Source organism: Megascapheus bottae, chromosome 16 (assembly GCF_031878675.1).
Source record: "Megascapheus bottae isolate mThoBot1 chromosome 16, mThoBot2.hap1, whole genome shotgun sequence".
In the NCBI taxonomy this organism is placed as follows: domain Eukaryota; kingdom Metazoa; phylum Chordata; class Mammalia; order Rodentia; family Geomyidae; genus Megascapheus; species Megascapheus bottae.
In genome coordinates, this window is record NC_143524.1 from 14,527,834 (window position 1) to 14,549,484 (window position 21,651).

Here is a 21,651-nt window from a genome sequence, read left to right on the forward strand (position 1 = left end):
TCTCATGGTGTATATGTGGGGGGGCATACCAATTAGGTCTCTAGTGCAATAATTGACGAATTCATTTCACTTCTCCTTTACCCCTCAATTAATGGAAACCATGTCCCTTAGCTTGGCAGGGCAGGCCAGTGAAATACTTTGTGACACAAATTGTGAAGGAGCTAACTGGCCACATTTGGAGGCTGAGAGATCATAGCCCTGGGATCCTGGCAAGAAAAAGAACAGGGAAACCCGGAGAACATTTATTATGAATGTGCCTGGAACTCAGGGCAGCTGAAGAACTTCATGTAGCCCTGTGCATGAAGTTAAAGGTCAAACCTTGAACCATGCTAAATAAGAAACAGAACTGGAGTTGAGACGCCTTCCCCCATGTGATCCCCTAGGAGGTGAAACTTGTGGGCTTCCATTTCACAGGCAAAGAAACTGAGACACAGTGAGATGCCTGCACCTGCAGGCGAGGAGCTGGCTTCACAACCCCTTCTGTGGCCTCTAGAGCCTTGAAAATCCCGATTCCTACCAGGAATTCCATTTAGAGAAAATGGCCAGCAGTTTCCTTGTTCTGAGAAGAGCAGATTGGCTGGGAAAAGAAACTCAGAGGTACTCAGTGCCCCAGACCCCATGCACAGGGCTCAAGTTTCTATCTCCAAACGAGGGGAGATATTTTCCTGGGTGGATCTGAACCTATGGCCCCCCTAAATCTGGCTCTGCCTCCTTCAGGCTCAGAGATCTTGCATGAAGACCCAGGGAGAGCCAAGTGATGGATCAGTTGGGTGCTCAGAGCCACCAGTTAGCACCCACAAAGCTGAGAGCAGGCGCCCCCTCCTGGGGACCTGGGTAACTCTGCTTTTTTCTCCCAGCCTGGATAGGCCAAGCCTGGGGCCATAAACTGAACTCTTTCCTTTTTCTTTCCTCCACTGCTCTGAGGCCTTTTCCTCCCAGGTTCCAAAGAGACCTGGGAATGCAAGCTGTGGGGTTCCCCAAGGGCATGACCTTATGGGTACATTGGCTTTAGAGCTGCCTTTAGAGCTGCAGACTGGATCCTGAACCCTGGAAAGGGGATCAGGAGATTTTCCTCAGTCTTCCTGTAGCATCTCCCTCTAGGCCCCATAAGGGGCTGGCACAGGGAATTGAAAATGCCCAGCTATGTGCACAGGTCCTGGTCAGGAAGGCTGGATGAGAGAGTTAGAGGCCAAGCCACTGGAATCCATATGCTCCTGGCAAGATAGAGGGAGGTACAGATAGAGGAAGGGAGGAAGAGGGAAGAGAGGGAGGGAAAGAGGTTAGAGCAGTAGGGGACTGTAAGTAAAAAATCATATACAACTTACTAAGCACTAGGTCCTCCACCAACTGGGTGCCTAAAGATACCCAAGTATTTCTCCCAGCATTCCCTTTGGCCTTCACCCTCCCCCAGTCACCTCCCCTGCCTTCCATAAGCTTAGATCACTGAGATCAAAATATGCATCCCACTGCTACCCAGCACAGGTGCTGAGGCAGGAAGTCCTGCCCCCCTAAGACAGGAAGCAGGAAAAGAGGCCAAGGCAGAGGGATCCAAAGCCACACAGTGTCCACTGTCCATTCCCTGTTTCCGAGGCCCCTGAGGGAGCAGGGGGTCCTCTGGCTTATAGGGTGATTGTTCAAGGGAGAGGCCTCTTGGTGCTCTAGTTTTCTCCAACTATAAAAAGACCTAATTGGGCTCCAAAGGCTCATGCTGTAATCCTAGCTACTCCAGAAGCTGAGATCAGAGGATGTAGGTTCAAGGCCAACCTGGACACACAAATCCAAAAGAATCTTCAAAGTGGAGTGATGACTCAACTGGTACAGTACCAGCCTGAGTGGAAAAAGCTAAGGGGCAGCACCTAGGTCCTGAGTTCAAGTCCCAAATACACACACACACACACACACACACACACACACACACACACACCATTCTTCCACAAGTCAGCAGTGGGCTTGGAAAGAATCATGGAATTTGTTTAAAGTATAAAATGGGTATAGCCAGGGCCTGAAAGTCCCTAGACGTCCTCCCCCCAAAACCTCTCCATTCTCATCAAGCACTCCAACCTTCAGCCTCTATCAACTGACAGAAAGATTGTAGGGTCTCAAATTCCTTTGGCCTTTTCACTCCTCTTAGCTTTGAAAAGGACCCTGGCCCAGAATAGAACTATAAGCATGACACAAGAGGATTCTGGAAAAGAATTTCCCATGTTTGGGGACCAGACAGCAGCCAGTTTCTTCCGGGGCTCCGGGGCTGGGCTGTCACTGTAAAATAGCAGTCTCTACTATCTATGGGAAGTGATTAGTGTTGGTGGAACATGTCTTTTTCCGGTGGTACGGAGGTTTAAACTCAGAACCTCATATTTACTAGGCAAGCACTCTACCACTTGAGTCACATCCCTGTCTTTTTTGCTCTTGTTATTTCTGGAATAGGGTCCCCTGGTGCTTTGGGGGTTTGGTTTTGGTTTTCTGTACAGGCTAAGCTGGACCCATAGCTTCTACATCCCTGGGACCTCAGGCTCTTGCCACTACACCCAGCTTATTGACTGAGATGGAGATCTTGCTAACTTCTTTGGCTGGGCTGTCTTGGAACCGCTGTCCTCAGGACTTCATCCACCTGAGTAGCAGGGACTATGGGTGTGGGTCACCATATCCTGCTCAGTAGAACATATCTCTAAAGCGAGTGTGATGCCATTTAATCCATCAGCTCTCCTGAGGTGGGTACTGTACACAAGGGGAAACTGAGGCCCACGAAGGCAACCACCTAACAGTCCTTATACATTGTAACCAATACGCAACAGAATTAGGATTCAAACGTAGACCAGAAACCAGGCTGTAGATCACTGACAATGAGTACCTTTGTCAGCCCCAGGGAACCCACCACTGCTATAGACAGATCCCTCAGGCCAGCTGTGTCCTAAAGATCCCTCCCCAAATTCATGAATCCAGCCCTGGGGGTTGGGGGAGGATTAGAATTAGAGTCAGCACAGCTGCCACTGGCTGCCCACCAACTCTCAGCTCAGGGGCAGGTGGACAGACAATGAAAGCTTAGAGAAGAAGGTCTCTGAGGTAAAGGGCAACAGTGAGGGGTGAGAGAGGGAATTACAGGCCTTGCTTCCTCCGAGAGTGGTGGCTGGCTGGAAGGGGCTTGGGGGATGGGGAGGGAGGAAGCTAACCTCTGGTGCCATGGGGATTGTAAGAGAAAGCAATGGGTGAAGAGAAGGTCCCAGGCCCAGCTCAAGGATGCCCAGCCAATGAGAAACAGGAAACCTATCCCTCTGCCTCTCCCCAACTCCTGCTTAGTTTTCAAATGTCAGAGACCTCCAACAGACAAGCCCTGACCTCCTCTCTGTTGTCAATTAATGAGTCCCAGGATGGATGGATGGTTGGATGGATGGTTGGATGGATGGATGGATGGATGGGCTTCCCTATTGCAGAGTAAAAGATGAAGGGTTTGCAGGATGTTGGTGGTGTTTCACACTTGTAATCTTAGCTACTCTGGAGACTAAGATTTGGAGGATGATGGTTCAAAGCCAGCCTGGGGGGTAATAATAATAATAATAATCATCATCATCATCATCCATGAGATTCCTTCTCCAAAATACGCAACAAGAAGCTAGGCTGGAGGCACGGCACAAGTAGTAGACCATTCGTGTAGCAGGTAAGAGTTTCGAATTCAATACTTGAGTCCATATTTGAGATGGCTAAGGACTTTGGCAAGGACACTGCTCTCTCTAAAGGGACAAGGGATCTCAGATCTCAGGGAATCCTAAACTTTTTGGTTTTGTTTTGTTTTGTTAATGTAGACTCTAGTCTCGGAAAGAAACGGGACAGTGGGGGCCTGGGAGCTCTGGATTCCTGTGGCCACCCCATCCTTTCCTCCTCTTGCTTGGACCTCCACTCCTTCAGCTGAGAAATGGGTTCCCAGATACTTCTCTGTCTTCCAGTTAAACCAAGGCAGGTCCACCCCCTCCTGAAAGCACCTAGCAAGCCCTGCGTCTCCCCACCTGTGTATGTGGGGTGGGGTGTGGTCCACGGATCTGGATCTTTTGCAGCCACAGTTTGTGAAACTTTAGAGGACCAGCTTCCAGGAAAGACTGGACAAGGGGGAGAAGGCACCGGGGGCTCCAGAGTAAACACCTGGCTGGGGCTGTTTGGCTAATGACATTGGGGAATTCTTTGTGGACTTAAATTACTGTGCTCTCAGTTCTAACCAATACGCATGGGGTAGACCCGCGGCGGACTTCCGGTTCCACAGCTTTCCTTTGGGGGGGGGGGCTCAAGATCTAAGGTGGTCTCCAGACCTCCTGTTACAAAATCTCCTGGTAGGCTTTCCAAGGGGGTCGTGGGACCCAGGTTCTGCCTGTTAGGTAGCCTCGCCTGGAGCTCTTTGCTGGGAGAAAGTGGGGAACAAAGAAGGCAGGGATCTGAGATGGTAAGCGCACCAAGACAACAGCTGCGCATGAAAAGTATCCGGTGCCACTGGTCCCCACGAGCAGGAAGGAAAAAAGGCCGTGTTTGCTCAGGGGTGAGCAAAGACCAAGCAAGGTTGATCATTTATTAAGACCTCGCTCCCTCCTCCAGCTTTCTACTGCCTACAGTAGGGCTCCAACACAACCTTGAGGTTTGGGAGCCTCAGCCATTTCTAGAACAATTTCTTTACTAGGCATCTTGGGGCTTGTCTCGGTGAAAAATGTGTCACCGAAAGCAGATCACTTTGGTCCCCCTCGATGCAACTATACCGCGTGCAGGGCAATGCGGAGACGGATGCTAAGACTGGATGCTGGGCGTTCTCAGAATGGTTAAGCACTTAATTTCGGGGTACAGTTCCCAGGGTGCCCAGTGAGCACACAGCCAGGGCTATCCTACTAACAGAGCAGGTCCCATCAGGCACTCCTCGATTACTGTCCCTCAATACACACACATCCTGTAGCACGCTCAAAATCCCTAACTCGTTCCTTGTGGGAGCGCCTTGCGACCAGCCAGGATGCTGATACCTTAGATGGGGCAGACACTCCTTTCCTCCAGCCTTGCGGGGGTTGGGGCGCGGCCAGAGGGCCAGTGGGCTCTGGAAACCATAGTGCCCGTAGTGCCGTAGTCCCCAGTTCCAGGATCTGGGACTGCTAGATGCCTGGAGGGAGGGTCACATCGCTAGAAGGCACTGGATCTAGATATGAGTGCCCTTAGCATCCCCACCCTTTCCAGTGTTCCTGGAGAGATTTCCTTGGGATGTAGAGCTGCCCCCCACACACAAGGGTAAAGAAGCTTAATATCCGCCCGCCCCAGGGGTCAATCTTAACTCCAGAGTTTCCTGGGATCATCAGGAATCCTATTCTTTATTCGCCTTAAAATGAGAATCTATAACTAATCCCTCTGTACGTCGCCTTTACAATAATAATTAAAACATTAAAAATAAACAAAAGGCTATTGTGAGAACTGCATCTCTCCCCACGATGAATATTGTTGTATCCTATTTCCAACGAGGTTTGTGTACAGGAGTGGGTAGGACAGAAGAGTCCTCTCCCCTCAAAGCATTGGCTTGGGGCTTCTTACAGTAACGCTTCCTACCTGACTGTTCCCTTCGCCCCTGGAGTGTCTTAACACGTCCCTTTAGCAGCCCCAAACTTTTGAGAAGCTTGGCAGACTCTGGCCATTTGTAGAGTTACACTTTCAACTCAGTGGTTTCTCTGTCATTCAGAAGGAAGCAGAGGCTTGGGGCGTTTAGTGAGGTCACTTAACATGTGAACAACTGCCAAACTCCAGGGTTGGAGGATCCCTCAAACAGAGCCACTGTTGACCCAGCCAGGCAAGAGAACAAAGAGGAGGGCAGCTTGGATTACAAAAGGTGTGTTTCTGACTCTGTCCTTCCCTTAGAAAGAAAAACAGTTGTGATTTTCTTCCATTAAGGACCCTCTAACTACCTCCATCCTCTATCCCAAGGCTCTACCTCCAGAGCTGCAGCCCTGAGCCATGGGCACTGGGCAGCTCCCATGCATCGGCAAAGCTTCTCATAGTCATTCGTTTGTTCATTCATTTTTTTCAGTCACCAACGTGCTCAATCGATATTCTCTGAGCAGCACGCCTAGGATACAATGGCCTGCGATTGCCAGCTAGCAAGGAAGTAGACTATAAATCTATGCACAGGAGAGACGGTGTTTCATCATAACTCAGGTGGTGAAGGAAACCTCTCTGAGAAAGGGGAAATCAGGTTAAGCCTGGGAACCAAAAGATTTTCCTGCCTCTTCCATGTTCCCCCTCTCAAAGGAGAAAACTTGTAGGGAGCTGCCAGGAAGAAGCCAAGTGGAGAAAAGCGCAGCTCACTGGGGATGAGGGCACAGAACCTGAAGCCAGGTCCCCCCTCCCATCACTCCCCTCCCAGTAAGTAGTGAAGTACTGGAGCTGCAAAGACACCTCCTGGCTTATAAGAGGGGCCTGGGGAGAGGCAGACAGCAAGCCTGGAGAACATAGCTGGACAGACACTATCTAGGGAACAGGGCCAGAGCCAGAGCTAGGTTTCAGAGTCCTATGGGTGGCTGAAAATTCAGCTGGACGCCTGTGAAGCATCCCTCCTTTCACAGGAGCTGGGCTGCAGCAGTGGCTAAGCTTCCCACTCTGGCAGGAGGGATGGCTGATAGACAAATGGATGAACTAGCGATTTAACATAGAGAGGAACCATCAGCTGTACCCCTCAGCATCCACACTGGTAACCCCAGAGGCATTTCCTAGCCCACAGACACATGTTCTTCTTTCTTGTTCCATTCCTAAGGTAGAATGTAGACGGTAGAGGGCTCCATTCTGAGACCGGGGGCAAGTTAGAGAGATCCCAAAGTGAGCATCCAATGCTGTGCCTGGCTTCAGTATTTGAACCCCACATGGCCAAGAAAAGGTTAAATGGGGCAGTACTTAAGCAGGCCATCAAAGCTCAGGTGGTGAGTGATAACTGGCACTCTAGCACCAGGCCTACCTTCGGACCCCCCCATCTCTGCTGCGCCCCTCCTTTGTATTTTAGGAACCAGATGCAAGGGGAAGTGGAAGATTGGCTACTACCATTGTGGTGCTACAGACAACTTCTGGACTCCAGAGACTGGAGTAGAATGTTCGCTAAAGATGCCTGGACAAAAATCAGTCTCTACGCCTTGGGAGTCATGTGGCGTTTTCATTCATTCATTGAACACACATTTTATGAGCAACTGCGTTATGGCAAGCCCTGTGGTATATAAGACAGATCTGCTTTGTGCTAGGAGAGAACTCACTGTTCTCAGGGCCAGGGCCCAAGAGGAGCTAGCAGGCAAGTGATTAACTTTTTGATTGTGAAAGGAGATATGAGTGAGCAACTGCTTATCCTTGGCTAGATGAATCCCAAAACTCTTGGAATTTGGGGCTGTGCTGGAAATTTGAAAGAATCAAGAGGCCAGGGATCAAAAACTCCAGGCTTCATATTTTGTTTGACAAATATTTGTGAGGTACCAGGAACTAGGAGGTAAGCCTGAGAGGGTTGAGAACATAGATAGTTAGACAACTAGGAGGTTTGGGAGGGTGAGGACTCTCTTGAAAATCCAAGCAGAACCCAAAATCACTAGTCAGATAAAAGCATAGGACTGACAGCGGGAACTTCAGCTGGAGTGGAACCTGGGGTAGATGTAACAATGCCCAGGTGGAGAACTTGGCCGGTTCTAGAAATCTAAGAAAGCTTGACTAGCTATAGGATGCGGGCAGGCGTCGTCACCCTTTTGTTATCTGAGGTTAGAAAGTGATTTCGTTTTATTATTATCAATAGTAGTAGGATGAAGCGGTTGTACAGAGGTTTCACTTCCATAAGTCAGGTTCTGAGCACAATGAATCTGGACTCGTGTCGGCTGATTTGAAGTTTTTCTTTTTCCTTTAGTGATTTGGTTCTGTCCACGGGAGACTCTCTCTGCCCACAAAAAAAAAAATAGATATGACAAGACAAGGCATGTGCAGCCACACTGATGTGGCTTCTGGCACAATAAAGGCACAATAAATACCCTAAGGTTTAGATCTGCTAGCCAGAGCTGTGGAACCTTGACCGGCAGAAGGGGAGGCGTCTGTACCTCAGCGCCCCTGGCTCAGTTTGGGGAAATATCTTTATTAACGAGCACTTCAAGGTAAGCCGAGATGGAAACCAGATGTAGGATTGCACAGTCGGCAGTGAGCAGATATCAAGGAGTGGGGTGAGGTAGGGGTGGGTCCAGATGGGGTGGAGGTGGGTACACAACCTCCAGGTATTCTCTGCTGTGATAGAAGTCTCCATCCTGGATAGTACTAGTTTGAAGCACCTGGGGCCTCTTGCCGCCTCCTTTCCTGGTAAGTTTTGCACCTAGGGGCTTTGCCTTCTGATTTAAGGAGGTTGCTCTTAAGTGGCTTTCCATAGGACTCATTCCACAACGGGAGGCCAGTTTACTCTTTGTTCTTGATGGTTGATCTCATCTTTCCAAGACCACTGAGGCTTTTGTGCCGGCTCCAATGAGAGACAACTTTCCTGAAAGCTATTTTTTTTTTTTTTACCAAGTGGCCTCAGCCAGGTGTTCCAAGCCTTGGTTTGCTGGTTGGAAAATTGTAGACTCAATTGACTCGCTTGTGAGATGCAGTCAGGGGTTAGCTCTGTGGACGGACCAAAGGACCTGGACAGGTAGTCATTCTTTTTTTCTTTGCGGTGTGCTAGACGGTGCAGGGGTCCAGAGATCACGGGAGGAGGAAATCACAAACCATCAAATCCAAACCATACGTGTGGCAATACATGCCTGTAATCCCAACACACTGGAGGTGGAGGTGAGGAGGCTTGCCACTTCAAGGCAAGCCTGGGCTATAATAGTAAACCCTCATTTCAAACAACGAAATAAGATATCCAAGCCCCATGTTTTACAATGGGAAGCCATGAGAGTTCCTTACCTTCCTCAAGCTGTGGCAGGTGATAGACGGACAATCTGGCAGGGCTAAGGTCTCTGGAGTCTCTCCTCTCAACCTGACCTCACAGAAAACTCACCTGGTTAGGCTGAGAAGAGAGGAGAGACCCCACTGGACCTGGGAAGGGAGCACTCTGGAAGCAGTCCCAGCTGGGGTTCCAAAAGCCGCTGAGTTCTCACGCCCGCCCATACTGCTAGGAGAAATGAGTTAAAAAGAGAAAAGGTGTGAAAGGTGCCCCAGCTTGCCTTGTGTTGATTTTGGGGTCACAGGGCATTGTTGGAAACGGAGGCAAAGGTACCACCAAGAAGAGACTGGGCGGGGAAGTTTGAGTGCCTGCATCTGAACTCCCATTGATTGGCATTCCCAAGCGAATGGCCTCTGACGCCCAATGGCAAAACTCCTCACGTTTATATTAGTGTTTTCTTTTTCACCCTTTCTCTCCTTAACCTGTCATTACAATTTGCATGTGTCCTCCCCCATCCCCATACTAGGCCAGACTCAGACCTCTGGCCAATTTGAAGCTAGAGTTGGGGGCCCTGGGAGTCTTAGCACTTCGGATCCCCAGCCTAGAATCCAAGAAGCCCTCAGGTACCCGGTTGGCTGTCCCCCCCCCTCCCCACACACACACATACACTTGCCAGTGAATGGAGCAGCATCTCTTGAAGAGAGGAAGGGAGGGGCCGGGAGGGTGGGAAGAGGAAGGAGGAGGGGATCAGGAAGGAGCAAGTCAGAAAAAGAAATCACTTTTTTTTTTCTTCCGTCTGAAAACCTTAAGAGGGTTTGAGAGATCTGGTTAACTTTCTCAAACATCTGAATCTTTTTACAGCTCGTGGTTCTTTTCCTGGGCCAGCTGTGTGAAGGGAGCAAAGAAGGAGAGAGAGAGAGAGAGAGAGAGAGAGAGAGAGAGAGAGAGAGAGAGAGAGAGAGAGAGAGAGAGAGAGAGAGAGAGAGAGAGAGAGAGAGGAGGTGAGAGACAAGTGAGAGAGAGGAGAGGGAGAGGAAAAGGAGTGAGGGGAGAGAGAAGAGGAGAGAGGGAGGAGAAAAGAGAGAAGAGAAAGGAGAGGGGAAGAAAAGGAGAGTAAAGAGCAAAGAAAAAGGGGAGAGGAGAAAGGAGAGGGGAAGAAGAGGAGAAAAAGGGGAGAGGAGAAAGGAGAAAGAAGAGAGGGGAGAGAAAAGCCAGAGGGAAGAGAGGGGATAAAAGAGAAAAGGGTGGACCGAGGGGAGAAAAGAGGCAGGAGGGGGACGGGGAGGGAGAGGGAGAGAGGCTTGGAGGGGAGGGGAGGAGGGAGCCGGCCCGCCGGCCCAGTGCCACCGCCTCCTCCCCGAGCCGCGGGCCGGGCGCGCGGTGGCGTCCTCGCGCCCTCGCCGGCGCCCCCGCCCGTCGCCCGCGCGGGCCCGGCATGAACGCTGAGACTTGCGTCTCGTACTGCGACTCGCCCACCACGGCCATGGACGCCTACTACAGCCCCGTGTCACAGAGCCGGGAGGGCTCGTCGCCTTTTAGGGGATTTCCCGGAGGCGACAAGTTCGGCACCACTTTCTTGTCGGCCGCAGCCAAAGGGCCAGGATTCGGGGATGCCAAGAACCGGGCCCGCTACGGCGGCGGCGGCGGCGGCGCCGGGCAGCAGGACCTGGCGGCACCCCTAGAGAGCGGCGCCGGGGCTCGGGGCTCCTTTAATAAGTTCCAGCCCCAGCCGCCGACCCCGCAACCCCAGCCGCCGCCGCCACCGCAGCCCCAGCCGCCGCCGCCGCCTCCTCCGCAACCGCATCTCTACTTGCAGCAGCGGGGCGCTTGCAAGACACCCCCAGACGGCAGCCTCAAACTCCCGGAGGGCGGCAGCGGCCACAGCGCGGCCCTGCAGGTCCCCTGCTACGGTGAGTGCGCGCGCGCGCGCGGGTCACCTGGGGCTGGCCCCGGGGGGTCCGCGCCTCCCCCTACCATCCCCGGAAACCCCCTCGGCTAGCTCCAGCTCGGGGATCGCGGGCTGGGAGGCTCCGGGCCGGTCGGTCGTGGTGACTGCGGGTGGGAAAATGAAGACCTGCGAGGTGGAGGTGGAGGGAGACCGGGGGGCGCTCTGGCCGCCACATTTGTCCTCAAGTTGCTTGGGGGGGGGGGTTGTCTCTTCGCGCTCTGCCCGCACCGATCGGCCGGGTCAGGTTGGAAGTGGAGGCTGCGTCCTGGCTCCCCGGCACGCCGGCTGGGCTGGAAGGAGGAGGCGCCGAGCCACACCGTGGCTCGCGGGGCTCCCGGGCTGGGGAGGACTCGCCCCGCGCCCGCCTGGGGCTGCTCGCGTGGCGCCCCGGGGTTAGACAGTCCGCAGGTGCCGAGTCCCGAGCGCGTCCCGCGAAGCGAGCGCTGGAGGTCGGGGCTGGGATCGGGAGAGCCTGGGGTCCCTCGCTCCCTACGAAAACTCCCGAGTCCGAGGCGCGGATCTCCGAGGGGACACCGGCCAGCCGTTTCCCGGCGCTTCTTCCCCCGGGGGGATCTTTTGAGAAGAACGGGCTTGGGCTTCGGAACAATGGTTTAGGAAGAACCTGGCGGGAAAGTAGGAGGCAGCCGTCGCTAGGCTGTGGGAAGATGGAAAGGGTTGGGTCCTGCCTTGGGACCACAAGGAAAAGGAGGCTGTTGGCCTAAATGACCTCCAAGCCCCCTTGAGCGCTGCCTCAGGACGTAGGCCTGGGTCTCTAAAACTAAGCCACCATTGCCCTTGGAGAGAAGCGCTCAAGAGCCCGAGCCTAAGCCTTCTCTTCCTCTACAGAATTGGGGTTTGGGGCTGGGGGCTCCCAAGAGAAGAGGAACCTTCCAGTCTGATAGGATGCCTGGGTGCGCAGTGTCCACTGAGGGGTCTTGGCTGCCAAGCAGGGCCCTAGGGAGGTGAGGGGGTCCTTGACAGGGCGATGCTGGAAGCAGAGGTGCTAGGAGGCCTGGAAACTGCGGTGGGCCATGGTGGAGGGCTTCTTAGCCAGAATATTCTTAGGAAACTAGTTCATGGCACCTAAGTGCACTTCCTCATATTCACGCTTGCAAGCTTAGAAGCTTGCAATAGGTGATCTTGAACACACAGCGACTTTTTATACAGTCATACAGTTATTTGTCTACATTTGCATTCTACACACATCCCTCTTCTTTATGATAAAATAAGATTCCACGCCAAGTATACGCACTTTGGAGGCCTCAGATAAATTACTCTCAAGCTTGCAAAGTGTGGAAAGATCTGGTAGGCTTTTCCCACGTCCTCCTCCTTTCCTGTCCACCTCTAGCATAGAGTGAAGTTGGGGCCTGCTCAGATGGCCGACAATCATGGTTCCACAGAGCTTCTCCTTCCATGCCCAAATTTAGGAGCCCAGGCTCTGACATCCAGGCTCTTAGGTGAGAACTGATCCCAGATATGGGGACCATAGAGGTTCATTTCACGAAACCAAGGGCACCCGCCATATATTTCATTTTCATATTTTTAAAGAAACTTGCTGGTGTGGTGAGGAAAGTGAGCTATGGAGAGAGAGAGAAGCAGCTTCCAAAACTCCTGGTCAATAGATGCCTTCAGAGCCAGAAGGAAAGGCTGGGCACCCCCTCTGACCTGCTGGGGTCCTCTTGGGCCAAGTTGGCTCATCCTTGTACTTGTGTTAGCCATCAGAGCTGAGGGAAAGGGTTAGCCACTTGACCTAAGGCTGCCCCTAACCTCCAGTGTGACCCCAGAGCAAGTAACCCCTCTAAACTCCCATTTCCTCACTGGTATTAGGGCAATAATAGAAAGGTCTCACTGGGTCGTAAACGTCTCAGGGGGATCTCCTTCCTCCATGATTCACTTTCCTAGGTCTCTGCTGTTTGGAATGACCAGCTCAGAACACAAGACAGTGCGTGCCTTTTTTGCTGCCTCTTTCTGCTTGGGCAAAATCAGAAAGCTGCAGATTAGAAGGAAAAGCAGACCCCCTAACCCTGATAGGACCCCACTTAACTGCTGCCTAAAATGGAGGCTCAAAGCAAAAACTCGACCAACCAATGACAAATCACTCCTTCATCTTTCCCCTTCTCTGTGAGAGTTTCCCTGGCATCAGGGAGATTTCTGATCCGTATAGAGAATGGCTTGGGTTCATTGGGTTCAAGATGGAAAAACTGAAGTACTTAGAGGACAGACTGGGCCGCTGGAATTTTTTTTTGTCTAATCTGCCAGCAAGTAGGGACACTGAGGCAGACATTAGCAATAGCTCTGTGCCACCATTGTGAGTGGTCTGGGGTTCAAGTAAAATCCTAGGAGGATGGGGAAAAGGCAGAGGCCCAAGATCTACCCTTGGTGATGGGCCTGGCCTTGGCTCATCTGGATCCCCACCACAAGGGGCTTAGTCCCTGGAGAACTCTTCTGGCTGAGGGGAGGGGGGTCAGGTCCTAGCTCAAAACAGTTCCAATGGGGAAGGGAGGCAGGAAGGCCATAACTAGAGCTCGATTCAGCTTCTATGCCAGTCCCTCAGTCCAGACACATACGCATCAGTGGGAAGTACAGACCTGGCAGCGGCGCCGCCCGGGCAGTCATCGTGGAAGTCTTCACGCAGGTCTTCGCTGGGTTGTCCAGACTGCAGACATTCCTACCCCACCCTGGGCCTCCATTTTCCCAGCTCAAGGTGACTTCTGAGTGCGGGGGACATTCGCATTTGTTTACAAAAGGGCCCTCCTGGTGTGCTAGAATTCCTACTAAATAGGATCCTTACACTTCCATCTCCCTGCGCCCCTGCCTGAGCTTGAGGTCCCCTGAGCTGTGCCAAATGGAAGACTCGGTGTTTCTCAAAGACCATTGAGTAGCCTTCTTGCCCCCATCTAGGGACACCTCCAAATCCGAGGCGCCTCGGGTGCGTCCCAACAGCAACGGGGGTGAGGAGGGGGAGCCGCCCCCACCTCCTCTTTCACTTTCGGTTCGGTGCACGCAGGTTTTCCAGGGAAGCCACGGCCAGACACCTCCCAGGCCACCCGCGAGGGAGATCCAGCCTGGCCCGCGCGCCCCTGGGCTGGGGAGATCCAGCCTGGCCGGAGCCCTCGGGCAGGCGCCGCTGCTGCCCGATTTTTCGAATTAAACGCTAAGGATATTTTATCTCCGACCCCAATATAATCCTTACACCATGAAATGTGCGCGCTTCTCTGGGGTCTTGAATTTAGTCAAAGAACGGGGACTTTATGGATATTGTTTTGCATAAAAGAGATTCCCATCTTCCCTCCCCTCAAAAAAGAGAGCGTGAGAGATTGCAGGGGCAGACACAGTAAGCGCCCTCGTTTGATCGTGGGAGCGGGAGCGTCAAGGAGAAACTCCAGCCTGGGCACCAAAGTGTAGTTGTTCGAAGGCAAAGACTTCCTGGCCAGTTTTAGAGTGGAGATGCTTTTTAACGTTTGATTTTCTTCATTTCCTAAGCCTCCAACAATCTGGCCAACACACATATGCTTTTAAAGTAGAAAAAGAAAACAACAAGAAGAAAGCGTGGATTAAAATTATCTATAGATTATTTTAAATCCATAGGCTTCTATGAATTTAATGCACGTAAAGGCTTGGGTTAAAAGGTGAAATTAGTTTTCCAACAATACATAGAGTAAGGGCTTGGATTTAAAATTGAGATTATTTTCAATCAAAAGACATGTACGAATTTTCTTTCTTTTCAATTACATGTTAAACGTAATTGCGGCACAAATTTCTCAAAGGAAAGAATTGTTCAGAGCGTGTGTACCTACACTAGTAAGATCTGGGTCAAGATTTTTTTTTTGGCCAAAACTCTATGTCAAATTTTAGGGCACATATATATTATACTGCAAATTATTTCGGAGTGCTGGGATGCGTTTGCTCCTCCAGGTTGAAGCCTCCTTCTCCGGCGTGCCCTCCCCCCAATCTGGGTTCTAATACCAACTCACAACCCGCTGTTCCAAGAACCTGGAGGTGTAGATTGGGGTCCGTCCTCCCCCCCTCCGCCCCCCAGCCATCGAAGCCTGAACTAGAGATTGTGAGATGCACTTTGGGAGGAAGAAGTTTAGAAAAACAAAAATATCCCGCGTAAAACCTCGCGGAAGTTCTCCAAGAGCTTCAGTTTGGTAGCCCACCCGGGCGCCCTTTTGCGGGCATACCTTTATTCTCTTTTTTGAGGGAAACTTTGCCGGGGCTTCCCTCGTTTGGGGAGATCGTTGAAATATGGAAGGGAAAGAGTGCCGAGCGAGTGCTCTCAGCAGCCGCGGCTGGAGCCAGAGAAGGTTGGCGGCTGGTGCCGCAAGACCTGCAGCGCTTGGCTCACAGGCGGGTGTTGGGGTTCTGGCCCTAACCCCTAAGGCCGGGCCCCAAAGGCAGTCTGCGGGCCCGGGAGAGAAGAAGGCTCCCTGGCCCCACGTGGAATGGGGTGGCTGGAGCCCGAGATCTAGCAAGCGCTTCCTAATTTCTAGCGAAGCTATCTAGGCGGGATTGCTGGTGAAAGACTGGTGCGGAAAATTGAAGGGGAGAGGGAGCCCCTGGCCCCAGAGCTCAGCCCCTCAACACCTGGTCAGGTGGCGCTCAGCAGACTCGGGACAACACCTTCACTGCCCCACCCAGAATGGGGTCTGCGCCTAAGTTCCTGGATTTTCTGAGAGCTCGGGGTCTAGCTTGGCTTAGCCAGCTTTGGCTCGCTAAGGGAACACGAAGGGCCCCTAGAGCTGGGGTCCAGGAGTGCTTGGACCTCCCCTTACAGCTGCAAATCCAGAGCAGAAATTAAGGGCGCACGCTCGGCGAAGGCGTTGGGTATCATTAGACCAGCAAGAAGAAGATTTTCTTCAACACAGGCCTTGGGGGGGGGGGGTGTGTGGAGTGGATGAGGAAGGGAACCTCATTCCTGCCAAGAAACTTTCCCAACCTCAGCTGGAATCAGCGACTTCTTCAGAGCGATCTGTGATCTGCGACTGGTGGTGGCTTCTCGGGACTAACCCCCAAAGGTGCTGCCCTGCGCCTCCAACAGCTATGTCCCTAAGGAATCGTCTCCTGTTTTAATCTCTATTCCAGTGACCAAATCACCATTACCATCACCCCGATGCAACGCAATTTGCCCAGAGGCTGAAACTGCTGCGCTGCTGGGAAAGGGCTCCTCCTCAGAAAGGCTAACAAAAATCCACCAGGGTCCAGGAAATACTAGATTCTCCCCTCCCCCTCTACCTGGCACATCTGCCACCCCAGTGAAGACTCTCTTTAACCCACCAGGCACTCACCAAGCACCAGGGAGGAGAGGGAGAAATCATAAAGCAATTAGAGAGTCCAGCAAAGGAGAGGCAACAAGTGTCTGGGCTGTGTCAGGCTTCTGTTTCTGACTTGAGAGGCAGCTGGCAAGCACATTGGCACTGAGACTTGGTGCCGGGGTGCCCTTTTGGAGAGGAGGGGGTCACTGGGGGGGGTACCAGTTGAGGGTAAGAGATGACTGAGCTTGCTGCAACGCCTATCTCACCATGCAATGGAGTGTGCGAGGGGTTGTGAGATGCGGTACCTGAGGCCACGCGCTGGGCGCATTGGGCATTTACGCATGCGTAGAGCGATTCTCCTAGAAGGGATTGCTATCCTGATCTGGGGGCCGCGGAGGATGGATGTCCGACGCATTTACTTCTACAGAACTGGACAGGGTAACCCTGCTCTGAGCAGAAGGCTTGTCCCATGCATGCTCCCTCCGAGGGCAGGACTAAGCGGGTTTCCAGATGAAGCCGGTTTGGGAACTGGAACTGTTTGGGCTGCTTCCACCGCCTGGCGTTTGGGGAACAGGATGCACAGTCTGCCCCTAGATCCAAGTTTCCGCCTTTCTCCAGTCTCTGCATTGCCCTGCGGAAGTCCTTTGAAAGCGGGGTGTAGGCCTTCTTGGGGTGTCTCTGCCCACTGTAGTCTGGGTTCGCCCTTCTCTTCGTTTTCCTCTCTACATGCTCCCACACATGTTTTTTGTCGGGAAGAAATAGTGACAGGCTGGGCAGAAAAGGCTTCTGTCTTTGGGAGCAGAAAGAGATTTGGAAAGGGGCTGCAGCTGCGGGCACAAAGAGGGCTGGCAGTCCCGGGCGGGTGCAGTTGAAAGCAGGTTCTGGACTTAGGACCCAGCTTAAGCCTAAAGAGGGGTGAGTGCCTGTCGTTCCTTGCTCAGGAGAGGGGGCCAGGTGGTCTCTCAGCCATTCCTGCCCACAGATTCCTTGTACCTCTTGTATCTCCTTCATCACTGGGAACCTCGCCATGGGCTGGGGCTCCGCTAGGTGAATAAACTGAGCCCACATCCCTTAGCCTACGCGTCATCTTTGAAGATTTCATTGCTGCCCTGGCGGGGAGGGGGATAGAAGGATTGCTGTCTCTGTTGGAGAGTTGCCTCCCGCCTGGTTCAGCTGTGGGCATGTCCCACTGTATTTTTTTGGCTGATGGATGAATGAGTCAGATTAATGTGGATTGGTGTGCATGTGTGTGCAGGTAAGAGAGAAGAGCATGAATTGTGCATAGTCTTAGGTCAAGGATCGCAGGCTATGATTGTGGGTGTTGGTTTGTGTGAAGGATGAAAGTGTCCCCCAATTTTTCCATCCGTGTACCCCAGCATGTGAGCCATCTGCACTGCATGTCTCTGAAGGAAGCCCCTGTATAGTGTTCAAAATGCCCCTCCACCCAGGCCTCAGAGTTGCATCCCAGGGCACCTGTGTCTCTTACACCTGGGGCTTCCCAGCAGGTTGCACCTCCCTGGAGAGGCTGACTCTGGCTCTCCAGGTCCCTCCACCCCCGTGTTCATCCTGCCCGCCTGCAATGCAATGAGCCTTGCTGCGCACTGTCTAGCTTGCAGTTGTCCCCTGTGTCCTGTGTGGGTGGCTGCAAAAGAGCCAGTCGTAACTGGGTGCTGGTGGATCATGCCTGTAATCCTAGCTACTCAGAGAGACTGAGATCTGCTCACCACAGTTCAAAGCCAGCCTAGAAAGATTTACCTCTCACTGAGAAACACTGAACATGGCCTCTGCCTGCAGATCCAGAGGCAGAGACAGTCAAGTGACCTAAAATATCCCCTGCCATGGGGGCCAGTACTAGGTAAGAGAGGGGATGCCATGCAGAGAAGACTGGCAGGCCCAGGGTGTGCAGCTCAGAAATCTGTCCCTGCCAGGGCTCAGGGTGGAGAAAAGCCTCCAGGAATAGTAAGGCTTAGGAGTCTGAAGGCCTTTTTGCCCTCTTCTTCTTCCCCTGTAAGGATCGGGTGCAAGTCTCATTTTTTTCCATAGTAATTAGTATGGCTGTAGCATTCCTCTCTAGTGCCACTCAGTGGCTTGTTTTGTCATGAGGTGGGGGGAGGAGCTGTTTGGGCCTGTCCTGCATATTAGGGAAGCAAAGGGGATGGGGGGATTATCATCTCTCCTAAAGGTACTCAGAAAATGCAAATGGTAGTAGTATGCATTTTGCTTGTTCATTTTACTTTTGTGGCGCTAGAATCCAGGACCTACATTGCTAGGCAAGTTCTTGTCCTCTGAGCTGAATTCCTGACAGGTTTTAGGGTAGGGATGGGGACTTCGGGATCCTCCCTGATGTGCAGAGGATAATCGTCCCACACATTCAGCCAGATGGACATTCACATGGCTCACTTCCTGTACTGAGCTGAGACAACTGCATATTTATTGGCCTTGGGCTTCAGTGGAGGGAGCTCACCTTAGGATAGAGAAGACAAGTCTACGAGTGGTTCTGTAGCCCTAAGTTTCCAGGGGACCCTCTTCAAGGGTGCCAGGCCTAGTACAGGGTCCTTAAGACTGGCATGGGCTATTACTGGGTACACTGCTGGCCAAGCAAGGTGCAGCTCAGTAGCATCTGGGGAACCAAGCCATGTGGAAACATCTCCTAGGAGATGAGAGCTGCATGAGTTGCTATCCATTTTCTCCCATATTGTTTCGAGCGCCTAGAGTAGACCTGGACTATGCAGTAGGTCTCAGTGGATGCTTGCTGAGGAGTGAACGAATGAATTATGTGGGATGTGAGCATTCCACCTTCCCTTTCATCCCCCAAGTGGAAACACAGGGTGACAACCTGACATGTAATTCTCTTCCTGGTAGAAAATGCTTTCTTGTCGGCTGGAAGTCTTGTGGGGCTGGGGCAGATGCTCTCCCATGGTCCCGTTTTGTACCAGCCTTAGTATTTTTCCATTCTGGAAGTGGGAGGAGCCTCCTGTGCCTGCCCTGCTTTTATTTGGCCTCACCTCCAATGTCATACATAGGTCCCATGTCTGGCCACTCTCCCCTGGCAGGGGGCACCCTCCGGCCTTGTGGGTACCTTCCCCATCCCCACCTCTCTTCATGACTTACCTGGACAATGTTCCAGCCCCTTCTAGATGCAGTCCCATCCTGGGGCCCCTGTTCCCTCCTGACAACTGCTGTGGTTCTCCCTTCCTTCCCTCCCCCCAGGATCCTGAGACACCCCCCCCCCAGTATACTTCAGGGATATAGCCCTCTGTCCCAGCTGGGATGCAACCCTAACCTGATAGTCTACCCCCCATGCACCAGGGGTCCTGCCCCATGTTGCCTGCTCAAGACCTTGGGCTCTCTTCCCACGCCCCTGGCTGTGGCCCCCAGCATTTGAGCAACAGGGCGTTGAGCCTCCTTGTAGGACTTTTGCAATAGGTATCATGTCCCCATTTGGCACATCCAATGCAAGGCTCAGAGTGGTGCAGTAGCAGCTAAGGAACATACCTCACTGGTATGCAGGATCTGGTGCTCTGTTGCCTTGAAATAAGGGACTCTGACCCCTCAACTCTCTGACCTCCTTAGTGCAGTCTCCTCATTTGTAAATGGAGATTTACACACACATACACACACACACACACACACACACACACACACACACCTGTAGATAGATGAAATCCAGGACCCAGTGAGACCCAAACCTGGGGGTATCAGCACTCAGGGGTGGGATCCAGCCCTTTAGGGGATGGTGGAGTTCTTAGAAGTATAGAAGGGCTCTCTCCTCTCTTGCTGGACCCACAAGCATGGCTGTGGGCAGTGCTTGCTCTGAGAAAAGCTTCTTCAGGGCCTGCAGGCCTGGTCCTTAGCAGGCAGGGCCTAATGAAGCAGATTCCTGCCCTGTGGAGCTGGCAGCCTCACTGGAATAAGCCACATGGCTTGGGTGAGAATCCTTAGTGAAGAGCCAGTGGTCTGGGGCTTCCTGAGTAAGGACATCTGAAGTGGGCCTCCGAGGCTGACTGGAAGTTCATCAACGGAAGGAACCGGAAATAGCCCTCCAGACAGGAAATAGCATGAACCACAGCCTAAGGTCAGAAAAACTCATACAGCCAGCATGTGGCATTCATTCGAAACATGGTGCATGCTGTCAGGTGAGACTGGACAAAGATGAGCAGGAAGGTGATGGGGAGGGTGGCTTGTTTTCTGCCAAGGGTTCAGGCTTGGGGGGCTACTAGATGATTCTCTGAGCATAGCAGAGGCGAACCCAGACTGTGGGGTTTTCCTTGTGCTGCTAACTTCAAACACTTTATTTTAATTAGGGATGAATTTTGTATTGTGGTAAAACATGCATAATGTAAAAATTACCATTTTAACCATCTTAAGTATATAGTCCAGGAGCAACAAGTGCAGCTACAATGTTGCCCAACCATCACTTCTATCAACAGAACATGTGTGTGTGCATGTGTGCATGTGCATGCATGCATGTGTGCCAATGCTGGGACTTGAACTCAGAGCCTGGGCACTGTCCTTGAGCTTTTTGTTCTCAAGACTGGCTCACTACCCCTTGAGCAACACCTCTACTACCAGCTTTTTGGTGTCAGTTAGAGATAAGTCTCCCAGATTTGTCTGTCTAGGCTGACTTCAAACCACCGTTCTCAGGTCTCATCTTAAAATTATAGGTATGAGGGGCCTGGAGTTTAGCCTAGTGGTAGAGTGCTGGCCTTGAGAAAAGCCCAAGTGCTCAGACCCTGAGTTCAAGCCCCAGGACTGGCAAAAAAAATTACAGGTATGAGCCACCAGAGTCCAGTCCAATTTATTTTTAATCATACAAAATGAACTGTACCTATGGAAGGACATCTCACAGCTCTATTTCCTGTCTCTGTGAGTTTTCCTATTTCATTTTTCTTTCAGTTGTAGTCTGAGCGCTGTCCCAGAGTTCTTTAGCTCAAGGCCCTACCCCTTGAGCCACAGCGCCACTTCTGGTTTTCTGGTGGTTAATTGGAGATAGAATTTCATGGATTTTGGTGCCCAAGCTGGCTTTGAACCTTGATCCTCAGATCTCAGCTTCCTGAGTAGCTAGGATTATAGGCATGAGCCACTGTGCCTGGCTTTTCCTACTCCATTTTTAAGTGGAATTACATTATATATATATATATATATATATTTGCCAGTCTTGGGGCTTGAACTCAGGGCCTGAGCACTGTCCTTCAGCTTTCTCAAAGCTAGTGCTGTACCACAGCACCACTTTCTGCTTTTTTTCTATGTATGTGGAACCAAGGAATCGAATGCAAGTCTTTGTGCATGCTGGGCAAGCACTCCACCAGTAGGCGAGACTCCCAGTCCTGGAATTAAATAATATTGTATTTTTTTGTTTTCTGATCATTTTTGTCTCTTCTTAGCCATTGGTGTAACTTCTCTGAAAAAATGTCAGTTTGAAACTTTATTAAATCTAGTCACTTGCCTTTTTGTTGAATTGGAGGAATTCTTTTTCTCCCCCAGTGCTGGGGAGCCAATCAATGGCTTTGCAAGCATTCTTTTCCCAGACTACATCTCCATCCCTGAGCAATTCTTTCCTGTTT

The 21,651-nt window shown here is 51.9% G+C and overlaps 1 protein-coding gene across 1 annotated transcript in view; it reads left to right on the plus strand.

Moving 5' to 3' along the window:
- Positions 1–10,319: 10,319 nt before the first annotated feature.
- Positions 10,320–21,651, plus strand: part of Alx4 (ALX homeobox 4) — a 36,815-nt gene continuing 25,483 nt past the window's right edge. The window contains exon 1 of the mRNA XM_090348910.1: positions 10,320–10,794. Coding sequence (XP_090205036.1) covers positions 10,320–10,794 — 475 coding nt within the window. The remainder of the gene's footprint in view (positions 10,795–21,651) is intronic.